The sequence below is a fragment of the Phymastichus coffea genome, unplaced genomic scaffold (assembly GCF_024137745.1).
Source record: "Phymastichus coffea isolate CEN01 unplaced genomic scaffold, Cenicafe_Pcof_1.1 PCOF00072, whole genome shotgun sequence".
Lineage (NCBI taxonomy): Eukaryota > Metazoa > Arthropoda > Insecta > Hymenoptera > Eulophidae > Phymastichus > Phymastichus coffea.
Genome location: NW_026706883.1, coordinates 952633 through 965111, shown reverse-complemented (window position 1 = coordinate 965111; position 12479 = coordinate 952633). Strand labels below are relative to the sequence as shown.

The 12479-nt window shown below is 40.9% G+C and overlaps 1 protein-coding gene across 3 annotated transcripts; it reads left to right on the top strand.

Annotated features, from left to right (window-relative positions):
• Positions 1–2007: 2007 nt before the first annotated feature.
• On the top strand, positions 2008–12239 carry LOC131667993 (calcium-binding protein P-like). 3 transcript variants are annotated; one of them, XM_058941786.1, is made up of 5 exons: positions 2008–2161; positions 3700–3783; positions 4958–5092; positions 5204–5296; positions 8045–11423. In XM_058941786.1, the coding sequence occupies exons 2-5, from the start codon at positions 3714–3716 to the stop codon at positions 8437–8439; spliced, it is 693 nt and encodes a 230-aa protein (XP_058797769.1). In that variant the 5' UTR covers positions 2008–2161; positions 3700–3713; the 3' UTR covers positions 8440–11423. The 3 variants fall into 3 exon arrangements, with proteins under 3 accessions (XP_058797769.1, XP_058797768.1, XP_058797767.1); XM_058941785.1 differs by lacking the exon at positions 8045–11423 and adding an exon at positions 6398–7767; XM_058941784.1 differs by lacking the exon at positions 8045–11423 and adding an exon at positions 11432–12239 and having other exon boundaries at positions 2009–2161.
• Positions 12240–12479: the final 240 nt, after the last annotated feature.

Here is a 12479-nt window from a genome sequence, read left to right as displayed (position 1 = left end):
CGGCCTTTCAATTGCCGTTACAGAAACATTTCCGTGAAAATCTGATTACACCGATAACGCGCAACAGTGGGACCGTCATGAAGGTTTGCGTTGCATCGAAAGCCAGAAAACAAAAGAGTCGAGGTGAAAGACGGGTCGCGAGCGAATTGTCGTTGTCAATCGCGTATAACAAGCAGCACCAATCCAGATTTACGTTTAATGAAGGTCGATCTATTGCGTTGCAGCGGCTCCATTATCCCGTGTATTCTTTCCATTAAAAAAAAAAAAAAAATGCCGCGACTGCGGCAGCTTTGACAAAGCACGCCTATTATCCCAGCCGAGAGCGCGAGTGTGGCGCGCCCGTGTGTGCACAAAGAAGTTCGCTCGACTTCCAATAGATCACGCTGTTATTCATTCGAGAGCATCGTCGTCGTTGCTCCGCTCGTAAACTTTGAATTTACCTCTCTCGCTCTCTCGATTCTTATATGTCGACTTGTACCTGAGTGCCCGTTTGACTTTGAAATGCGGGTATGAAAAATGTCTTTTTAGGTGCATTTCTTTCTTATGTTTCTAGACTTTACAGCTGTGCTAAATTCACGCAGGAAGTAACAACACCTTAACTTTATTTTTTTTAGTAATGAAGGCATATTGGTAAGACTCGATGAATTTTTTGCATTTTTTCCACTTTCATATTTAAAATTAGGCAGATATCGAATAAACAAAATTGCATACTATACGCGGACATGGAATCTGTCGGAACCGACTAACTTGCGTGAGCTACGTTTCAATTTACTGAATTACGTTACGCCTCATATATTTTTGGCTAATATTAGTTTTTAGCTAAATCAAATTGAAAAGCATGGAAAAATCCAATTAATTTTTTTAGCGTTAACTTATTGCTTCTAACCCAAGGATGCAATTAATTAATGGGCTTATCATTTCCTTTGGATATTGTAGCCATAGGCAGATAAGCCAAGCGTTTAATCATCTCTAATCGCATACGTTCGCTAATTGTCCGTTCTCTGCAATCACCAGCTTTTGGAATCCCGATTAAACTTCAAGTCTAAAACAATCTCACTTGCTAGCTCCAAATATATAATCGTATAATTGTCAATTGACGAACAAATGAGGTTTGGCAGTTACCCACGCACATTCATTAACTATACAATTCAATCGCTTTAACACGATAGCTTGGATTTTTATTAAGTTCGCATTATAACACATTAATTAATTGTCCATTTCGAGCGAAAATTGAATGAGCGTCCAATTGAAAGCCATCTTTTTGTCCCAAATGAAATTTTCAGTGAGCTATCTATTGAATTTACATTTTTGACATGTCGCGTGTATATTTTCACCAAGTCGTTGAACGAAAAGCAAAAGTTACGCACGGCGACGCGCGGAGAAGCTGGTTCAAAGAGCTCGAGCTTTAGATTGGGTAAGCGCGTGTTTTCACGAAATCTGCTGAATAGCCGCGTAGACTGAAAAGTGGTCGTGGGTGAATGGAAAACTTTTGCGTGCTCGTATTCAAATTTTCGCAGTCTTCCTTTGCCGTGCGAGCTTCCTAAACCTTTTCCCTCTTTTTTTTCTTTTTTTCGCCAAAACCGGTTTTCCACAATGGCCATTGCGAAAAAAAACAAGCGTAAACACCAGGGTCCTTAATCCAGAACAAAAGGCGAAAAACAAGTGGTAGTACTTTTACAGCGTTAATAGGACGGTCGCTGGTCGGCGACCTGGCGCGCCCGTTGAATTTTTCATTGGTATCCCCGGGGACGAACAGCGACAATGCGCCACGATATATCCGTCAAATTCGCTTGGTCGCCTCGCTTTCTCTCTCTCTCACTCTCCACTTCATCAACGCAAGCAACCTGCGTAATAATGCACACGTGCGCCGCCGAGAAGCGGAACAAGAAAATAGAATCTGAGGCTGAGTCGCTGACGGCAAAGCGGCCTCGCTGGCATTACCCCCTCCATGGCGTTCGCGTCGCGCATAGACGTCCGTGCACGCGTCACAACCGAGAGAGCGCCCGTCTCGCTTTCTCACACAGCTGCGGCTCTCTCGCTGAAATTCCAGTGAGCGCCGCGCTATATACTTCAGTGTCAGGCTAACTAGCGAGTCAGTCGGACGGTTTTAACTTTCGCTCTCGCTCGCTCTCGCCGATTCAGCTGCGTGCACTGACGCCAGGTACGTAAACGCACGTCTTTGCACGCCATAGTCGCGCTAACAACTTCACCATTATCCCGCTTGCCGAAATCTAGTGTTGCCTATCGCGCGCTTCGCCGATTTATAGAACGCGTAGCAGCTGCGTGCTCCGTGTCTGTCGCCACTATTTTCGTGCCGTGGACTCTCAAGCAACTACACGCGTACATTGCTGTCTGCCTGTCTCTCTCTCTCTCTCTCTCTCTCTCTCTGCCGTATCCACCAAGGCGCAACTATTTTTGTGCGCGTATAAGGACACTGAATAAAAGGAGCAGATGCCGGGTGACCTTGTAAAAAAAAATAAATAAATAACAAACTAAAAAACGCGGCAATACACTATTATATGGAGACTGCATCAGCGTTATTTTTAGTGGGCAACGATACCGCGTTACATCGTTTCCTTTAACTTCATTGATTTACTCTTCTTGATGCATCGTAAAGACTTAGCAATTCGTACCTCTGTGTGTGTGTGTGTGTAGGTGCGCGCGCGGTCAATTGACGAAACTGCTTGTCGGCAGACAGTTTTCTCATTGAAGTGAATGCGAGTCTCCAAATGGTGTATATTGAGAAACTCGAAGTATTTTTATCTACAATTATCATGAGTGAAAGCGGAAGAGCCGAATAGACTAAACACTTAATTGGCGTGCAAATTGATATTTTATCTCGAGCGCGCGGTTTTCCTGCGAAAATAAAGGACTATTGTGATTCGCGTTCTCTGATTTATTCTTGGTGTTTTTTAGTTGCATTCGAAATCGCACAGCATTTTTATGTAAACAATTCCGAGCAAAAAGATTAATAAACGGCATTGAGGATAGAAAACGACCTTTTGTACTAATAAACTAATTGCGATAACAAAGGCTAGCATTGTCTAAGGATGAAATGCAAAAAAAATCAATGTATATGTTTTAATAATTGACAGTTAAATAGCTCGAATGGTCTTGAGAGACGCGTAATTTTTATTTAATGGCAAGGGGATATGAATAAAAGCCGCTCCCACGTTGATATAATAACGTGCGTTTTCCATCCAATTACGATGTGGCGATAACAACGAACTCGATCAACAAATGACGAAGACGCGCGTGGTGCCAAAAGATCGAAGGCCTTCATATTTATCTGTAGTATTTCTTTTTTTCGCAAGAGCAAACTGTGACGATGAAAAGGACATTAAAGGAGGTTTCCGTGTCAATTCCGATGCGTGAAGGCGGGGTTAGCTCTTGTCTTTGTCCGCAACTCGCCCGCGCGCACACGCATTATTGGAAAAATTGCCCGATGTTTTATTTATTCACTGTACTCATCATCGCATTCTCTCATCCTAGAGAATCACGCGGAATAAAAATACAAGTGGAGCTCTCCAGCTGCTAATTGCGCCTACGAGAGCAGTCGGCTTTTATTTTTGTTTCTGCAAAGTCTTCGGCCATGTTTTATGAGCGTAATTATGCGGGTAATTAGCGCGGCTTATGGGAGAAGGATAGGCGTATATTTCTTGCGTAACTTAAGTCTCATTTATTCTGTTTTTTTCACAGGACGACCGACAGAAATGAAAACGATGAACGTCGCCGTAGTTTTGGCGATTGTACTTGCCGCGGCGAGCGCAGCTCCTTATTCCAGTGAGTACATTACAAAACATTAGCGATGAGTTGCTTGCCGCTAATTGCGCAACGATCAGATCTCCGTTTGTCCGCTCGAGTCGACACATTGCTCGATGATATTTTATTGGCGCTCGACGGGATTTTCGCGGAATAATGCATACCGTTCGGTCGGTTATTTCAGCTGGAAGTACAATTTCAACTTCACAATGTAAGTTACGCGCAAAACTAACTTTCCTCGCGTCTCGCGAGTGGCGCGCGCAAAACTTTGATACCATTCCAAATTGACGACGATTTACACTCAGTGCTGATTTGCGCGAATGATAAAAGTGATATCGCATGAAAATACCATTTCTCCGCTCTACGTTATATGAGTTGATGTTATGAAAGACAACCGATCAATACGGCATATTGTCGCAAAAGCTTGCAACGGCGCGTCATCCACTTCGGAAAAATAATAATCGATGCAAATACGTGACGTCAGCCTCCGAGGCGTCCACCAAGTTGATGCGTAAATTTTAAAATGGCCTGACGCAAAAATAAAATCGTAGCGTCAGCGCTATGTATCGGAAAATGTTCATTGAGCTTCTTTGCACGCGGCCGGCAATCGACCTTGCTTCGGTTTCGTTACCGCGGAAATTTCATGTGAGTTTATCGCTATACTATATCTCGGACATAGATGTCGATATATTAGTGGCTCGCAATAGACACGTTCTTTGCGATATCGTTTGATTTTCAACGGGTTGACGTCGAGATGAGAGAAAAAGTAAGAGTGAGAAACGAAGATTTGATTTGCCGGTCGAGCCGCAGGAGAGACGTCGATAATTGAAAATCAATTTCGATAAAAGCCCACGTGCCGAAATAGAATTATGATTAACCGCATTGAGTAGTCGTGATGTTATTTCACGCGAATGACGCGCAGTCCATCGTGATAGACGCATCGATTGATCTATTGACGGCTCTTCTGATGAGCGACCCATCGAAGACGAGAGTCAAGTAATGACAAGCATCAGAGCTGCGAGACGCCCCGTAAACCTATCGAAAAATGAATTTCCCGCATGTAGCTTCGGTGCTTGCGCAGGCATTTTTTACATAGAGATGCCACGCTTATGCTAGCCTCCCTTTTCTCGACAACGTATTTTCGTTACACGGCGAAGAGAAAACAAAAACTGATGAGAAATTTTGTTGTTTGTAGAGTTCGGGCGCAGTTGCCAAGACATCGGATGTCGCTCGGACGAAAAATGCATTATGGCTGAGGAGCCATGCAGCTATGGCCATCAACGAGATCAATGTGGTCGTTACCCCACCTGCCAACGTATCAACAGCGGAGGTACGCGTTGAACACCTTTTTCTATCTCGAGTCTCTCTCCCTTTTCCTCTCCCTCAATTCGCACGACCCACTGAATTTTCCTCAACCACGTATCGATCTTTCATTAAACAGGTGAGAGTTGCACCACCAAGATTTGCTCCAGTGGACAGTACTGTAGAACTGAAAACGGGCGGCCGACCTGCGTCAATACTAATGCTGGATTGGGTGAGTCAAGAGACGAATTTTGTTTTTTCGTGTTATCTTCTGTAGATTGTTGTAGCATTTGGTTGCTGTTTGTTGTTCTCCCGCCATCTCTGTTTTAACTCGTTCGAACGTCTCCGCATTGACGAAAAATTCGAGATTCGAACGATTTAAAGCATCGCACACATGCAAATACGCAGAGTCCGCGCGCTAAAGCCATTCGCGAGTTGCAGAGATATCCGATCGTTGTCCTTTGCCGATAGAAAAGTTAACGAGGCGAGTACAGTGGACGCTCGATTCGTATACGGTGTAGCGAGCGTGTTTGCTCCCAACGAGAACACGCTTATTTCTGCAACGCCCTCAAGCGACGTGTATAACTGTCTTCTATTGCGCAATTACGTCCGTTTGCAGTAAAGTGTAAAATAGGCACACGCAGTAGAGAGGACAAAAGATAGTCTCTTCCATACATAAAAAAAAAGAAAAATGTGCGCGGAAGACGTAAGCGCGTATGTAGGTAGACGCCTGTGCACGAGCAAAAGCGGCAATTGATGCGGTGCACCGGCTAGTGAAGTTGTTATACACGTGCGTCATTGCATGCTGGACTCGTGGTATGATTTAAATGAATGTTGCCCTCAATGAAACATCGCTCCCGATAAAAGCAGCTCCATCGCTTTTTCTCTTCCTACATACTTCACCTTCTTTCGCTCGCGCAATCTCGCACGCTACTTATATGTCTCGGTCGTTCTGTTTTCTCTTTCCATTACACTTATATCTTGGCTCGTTTGGCTCTCTACTAATCTCACGCACACGCCTGTTTTTTTACCTCCTCCAATTGTTACGAATCTTGTGTTTCTTTATACTCAGTTCGTTTGGCATTGTCCGTGCGCGCGTGTTAGCGTTTTTGTCCGTTGACCCAGCCTTAACAAATTAGCTCATGGTGATGGTAAATTAGCTGCACACGCTCAACCGAAGAACTTTGCCGCGCACTTTGTCTCTCGCACGTAGTACTTTTCCTTGTGTTTTGTTCATAACGTTGTGTGATGGCTGTAACCACTTGGCAAAAAAAGCACTGAATGGCAGCGGAAGACAAAAGAAATAGAAACAGGAGTTCCTATGTACTTTCAGCCTTTGACTCGGCTGGCATATCCTCGGTAAACGGTCACACGTTGCCGAACGGTCAACAACAGCCAGCGGTCCCGCCGGACGCCTACGGCACGCGCTACGCCAACGGCAATCCTTACGCGAATGCCAACGCTCCACCCGCCGAAGAAGTGCTCGGCAACAGGTACAACGGTCAGCCGCCAGCGAGCAGCAGTAACGGCTATCCACCGTATCCAAGCAATGGCAACAGCAACAGCGGTTATCCACCATATCCAGTTAATAGCAATAGTAATGGTTATCACCATCAGAACGTTTACCCGCCGCCGTATACCGGTAGCAACAGTCAGAACGGCGGCTACCCAACGTATCTCAACAATCCCAAGCTCAATCCAGGCTGGAACAGCGTGCATCCCAACACCAATTATAGATCGAGGAATGGCGCCAAGGGCAACACAGCGTCAGTCTTGCTGGTCCTCGCCATGAGCATCGTCGGCTGCCTCAGGATAATCAAAGCGTGAACTATCTTCTCCTCGTTGTTTCTCTTGTCTTTTGTGATTATCCAACGCAAATCGCGTCGCGCTCGGGGCGTCGTTGCTTTGCACAACAACTCCGTTTACTCCTGCTACTTTGTTGATGATGATGATGATGATGATGATGATGACAATTGTATAACGTCCAACCGCGTGCCTTCCTCGAATGCGTGCACTAGTGTCTGCGCTTAACGTCTCACTGGTCAAAACGCGTGCAACTGCATAACTTTTACAATGCAGAAGGACGAATGGACGATTGAGATTTGCATTGATACCATTACACCTTACCAGTGGCATACGCGTGGCGTAAAAGTTGTTTATAGAATGTATTATATGTAAATTTTGCACATCAATCGTCTCTTCCGCCAATGGGGACGTCACATATCGGTGCCTTGATTGTTCGAAGTATATATTTTACAAACACATCAATCTAACGATCTGCCTTTTTAATGATATAATGTTTAGAATCTCGTGTAATGATGTTGGATTTTTTAAATACTTACAAGCGTACGGAATATCAGTCGCAATGATTTGATTTTGTTTACACAAACCTGTCTACATCGAATGTTCTATCTTCGGCAGCTTTCAGTATTTTTTTTTTATCACACACGATTTCTAATCGTTATTAGTATGGTATACCCAGTATTATGTCTTCTGCGAAAGTCACATTTTACTCGTTTTTGTAGAATTTTGACGTTTTGTTGTTGTCAGTTTTGGACACAAAACAAATAATTTTGAGTTAGTGTAATATCGACACATATTATTTTAATCGATGAAGTTATGAAAATAAAGATAATGAAATAAAGCATCCCCATGGAATCGAAATTATTAAACGAATAGTATGTTCTACTGTGCGCTTCTCTTTTATTCTACCATAGTGCTTGCATCAGTCAAGCAATATGCGAGCTTGTACAACCATAATTTAACGCTTTTAATTGCATGAATCACACGAGTACCACTACAACGCCAATTCGAACACACATACATGAGGCCATAATCAAAAGCGCATTGCGCGTTACTTTCGTTATCTCCCGACCTCCGCGTGACCCATTATACAAGTCGGACGAACGCGTACGCCGCACAGTGTTGACCTTTACGCATCCGCGCGAGAAGCTTGCTGAATAAACGAACAAATCGACAGATCCAGCGTCTCACCGGCAACCGGGCTACAAATTGCCGACAACGACCAGACGACCCGCGGTGCCAACACCACCACCACGAAGCTCCTCGTACGATCATCGCTTCGGTGGCAACGGCATCGGTGGAGGTGGTAGCCGCACCTGGGATCGTAACTTTGGCGGTGGCAGTCGTGGTGGAAGCAGCGGCGGTTCCGTTTGGGACCGAAACTTCGGCGGTGGCAGTCGCGGCAACAACGGTGGCACTTCTATTTGGGACAGGAATTTTGGTGGCGGTAGCCGCGGTGGAAGCTCGTACACCACTAAGAGACCGAGCTACTATCCAGGAGGCAGAGACCACTACAACACACACACATCAACTGACTCCAAGGGGAATAGAGTCTGGACCTTCTCTGGCTAAGATCAGCCCCCTGGGATTTCGCTTCTCGATGATCGCGTTCGCCCCACTAGCTTGCACGCTCTCACTCTGCTAAAGCTTTGATGAGGAGCTTTCATGCTGAACTCGGTTTCGCGCTCTAAGATTACCTCGAGATTGTTTATTTTATTCGTTTCACGTGTATACTTTATCCGAGATGCTTTACTATTCTTTAATTATGGTGTGATATTTTTAACCAAAAATTATTCATGATTTAATTAATATTCTGATTTTAAATTGAACATTTCTTACATGATACATGTTTATTGTTTGTGTTCTTTTTAACACTGCTTACAAGGAAGAGTTCCTAGATGTACCTCATCGATTTTGATCATGATGTATTATGTTGTAATACACAGGTAAATATTTAACATCAATTTTTTTAAATGCAAATTAGCCGATTTGAGGAATGAAAAATACCCTTAAAGCTCATCACTAAAAACATTTTTTTTAACATCTTAAAAGCCACTTACATAGTTTTGAATGAAATCAACGTCAAACTTTTCTATATAAAAAGATTACAACTTGAGTTTATTTCACGGGTAAATATACATTATTTTTTTATTTATTTAAATACAAAATTTATAAAATCATCTAGTTTAATTTAAAAAAGGAATATAAGAATATAAAATCTTATAAAATATAATCAAGAATATAAAAAATTAATATTTTGAAGAAAAATATTTCCTAGGTTGTTTTAATACGACACCTATTTTTTTTTATTTTATCGATATAGAAATTTAATTTGTTTGAAATACAATTTAACAAAATAAAGATAAAAACAATTAATAATAATAAATAATAATTAATAATAAAAAAAAATAATAAATAAGCTGATAAAAGGTGTGTTCAAATGCATTTTATAACAAGAGATCTGAAATCAAATTTTTAGATTTAGAAGCTATTACATATACATTAGTTGATTAAAAATTTTTTTACTATCACTAGTTCAAAGTCTCCACTTTTTTCTTTAAGAACAATAAATAGAGGGAAAATAAGTCGATCTTACCAGAAATTATTGGTTAAATTTTTTAACTATAGGTCGCAGAAGTTAGAGATTATACTAAACATTTTACTTATCTTTCTTTTTAATTGCTAATATACGGCCACAGTGTATTTATAGTTGAAATCTACTGACAGAATTATAGATATTTTCTATTTCTTTTTCATAAATAACATTTGTTTTTCAAATACAAATTTATCAGTTTTCCTTTATAAATATTCTACTCCTTCTCCTGTTTCTAGCCTAAATTTTTATGTATACCACTTTTCCAAAACTTTACTGCTCTTGGTTGAAAATCGTAATGTAATTTATTAACATCTGATGTGCGCACTGGGGAAATTTCGTCCGTAGTGATTCTATCTTATTATCTTCTCCTCCTTGCATTTAAACACTTTTTTAAGACTATGCGAGATCAAGAGTCTCATCTCCAATCACTTCAATTTCATTAAATGCTTCCACAGCATTTAACAGTTTTTCAATATGATTTTTTAAATTAAAATTAAAATTTCGTTTTGATTAAGTGCTTGAAAGGTTATTAAAACTAAATTGAAAACATTAGGATTCAAATAATTTTCTATCTCTTCTAAAAAGTTAAAATACCCGTTTAAATTCAATGAAATATAAAATAAAACTGTGGTTTTCATTATTTTTACGAGCTACTGAATTACGTATAAAGATAAATTTATCAAGAATAACGATATGGTGCTTGTTTCAAGTACAAATGAAAAACAGCTTCTTTATACATTATCCATCATTCGGATTCATAAATTATTATTGTCAGTACATTATAAATATTATTTATCATTTACTCTGATATTAACAAATGAATATACCGAACTATTTAAATACTTATAATGATTGAACTATTTGTATTATAAAATTACAAAATAAATGCTATAATATTAGTTGAATTTGAGTATTCCTTAATAAACAATTCTAGTATATTCGTAGGGAAATGAAAATTATATATAAACAAAAAAATAGATCCATTCTTACAATTTAATATCCTGAACTTATTCATACTATGAAATAAAACAAATAATCTTTCTAAAAGCATATTGAAAGTTATATATTTTTACCTGGATGTTATATTTAATTGTAAGTTTAACGATGATCTCAAAGAAGATGGCACAGTAAAAAATGTTTTTAGAGCTTTAACCCCAATCCTTAAAGCCCAAGTTCATGGTTTTAGAGTTTATGAGTTTTCACGTAGATTTCATTTAAAAACTATAAGTATTTTTTAAGATATTAAAAACATTGTTTCAAATGGTGAACTTGAAGAGTGATTTTTAGTCCTTAAAGCGGTGAATTAGCACTTAAAAAAATTAAGTGTTAAATATTTTCTTGTAAGCTACAACACATTACAAAATAATAAAATTCCGTGAAATACATCTGGGGGGGGGGGGCCATTTTTTTAGTATCAACGTCCGTGCCATATTTACTTAAAGATACGATTAAAACTACCTTTGCAATGTACATTAATTGAATAATAAATCTGAATATAATTAGTACTTGTTCTGCACAGTGTATCATTCAGAGCGTGTATCTATGTCATGAATCATATCACTACGGAAACTTTTATCCTCCATCAGGAAGCTCGCGATAATATCTCATTTAGAAAATAGAGTGGAAACTTTAATCAAGGTGAGTGGCACATCATCGAAAATATTTGACGCGTTAAAAGAAAAAAAAATCTTTGTATGACGGATGGGAGTGATATGCCGCGCATGTAGCTTTTATAGACTTTATGGACTGGGCTTTATCGAGAGTTGCCCGGGCTTTATCGTGCTTCGCCCTACACATTAAGTAACTTCTCTGCGTATCGGTTTTTATGAAATTTGATGCATGCCGATTGAAACTCTTCAGTATTTTATTTTGCGGTATATGGCTGGGTGTGGTTGACGTAACGTTAGTTACTTTTGGTTACTCGGAGCTGTCATATTGAAAAATCGTACATGTGAATAATGTTTGCAGCGGAAGACGTGAGCAAACGCCAGGAGGAAACTCAACCGAGTAACGATCCAAAACCTTCCGCTCCTTTGCCGGACAGTAATGGTTATCCCGAGACGAAAAGTACTCCTCGTCCGGCAGCTAATTACCCCAATTACCCGTCAGCCAGTAACTCGGGCTATCCTGCCTATCCAGACTCGCACAAGCCATCCTCTCCCAGTCAAGATCACTACGGCTATCCCGCGCAATCTCGACCAGTCGGTTCTTATCCCGGTTACCCGTCGTCGGCTGCTTCGGGTTACCCATCGAGTAACAATAATTACGGCTACCCTAGCTATCCCACGCAAGATTCCTCGAGAAGAACAAGCGCGACCACGCATAACGCTGGATATCCATCTCAAAGCGGTTATCCCGGCCAGGCTGCCGCGGGTTATCCTGGCCAAGCTGGTTCGCAGAATCCCTACAATAATCCATACGCCGGTTACCGACCGCAGCAGCAAGGTCCGTACCAGGGTGGCTATTATCCACCTCAGCAGAATGGATATCCCAACCAAGGTTACGATCCTTACGGACCGCCGACAACTAAAAAACCCAGTTTCACCGATAGAATCGCCAACTACGCTAAAAACGTTGCCAAGCAGGTATTGACTCAAGCGCTCATTGACAAAGTTTCAGGAAGATCTTAAATTGTTCGTGGACATTGTCTTTGCCTCTGCGTCTATGAACGAATGCTTCGAATACATATCTTTGAAATTGTTTGTATAATCAATTACAACTCTGTGAAATACTCTCTAATGTCATTTATTGGCGAAATAAAGTAGTTTTTAATTCACATGACCATGTCATCGAAATTTGTAATGTAAGTTAACCTAAAATCTCTATAATGTCTACTTGTCAAACGGCAGAACCACTGATATTTAAGTTGTTGAGTGATTAATAGTTAAAAGTGAAAAAGGCCGCCTATAATTCGGCAAAGCAAGCTGCATTGATTTCGCGCACAGCCGATACTTTCATCCGGCAAAGTCGTCGGTCGATAAAAGCGACGCTCGAGGAATCTCGTTGAGCGCTCGCT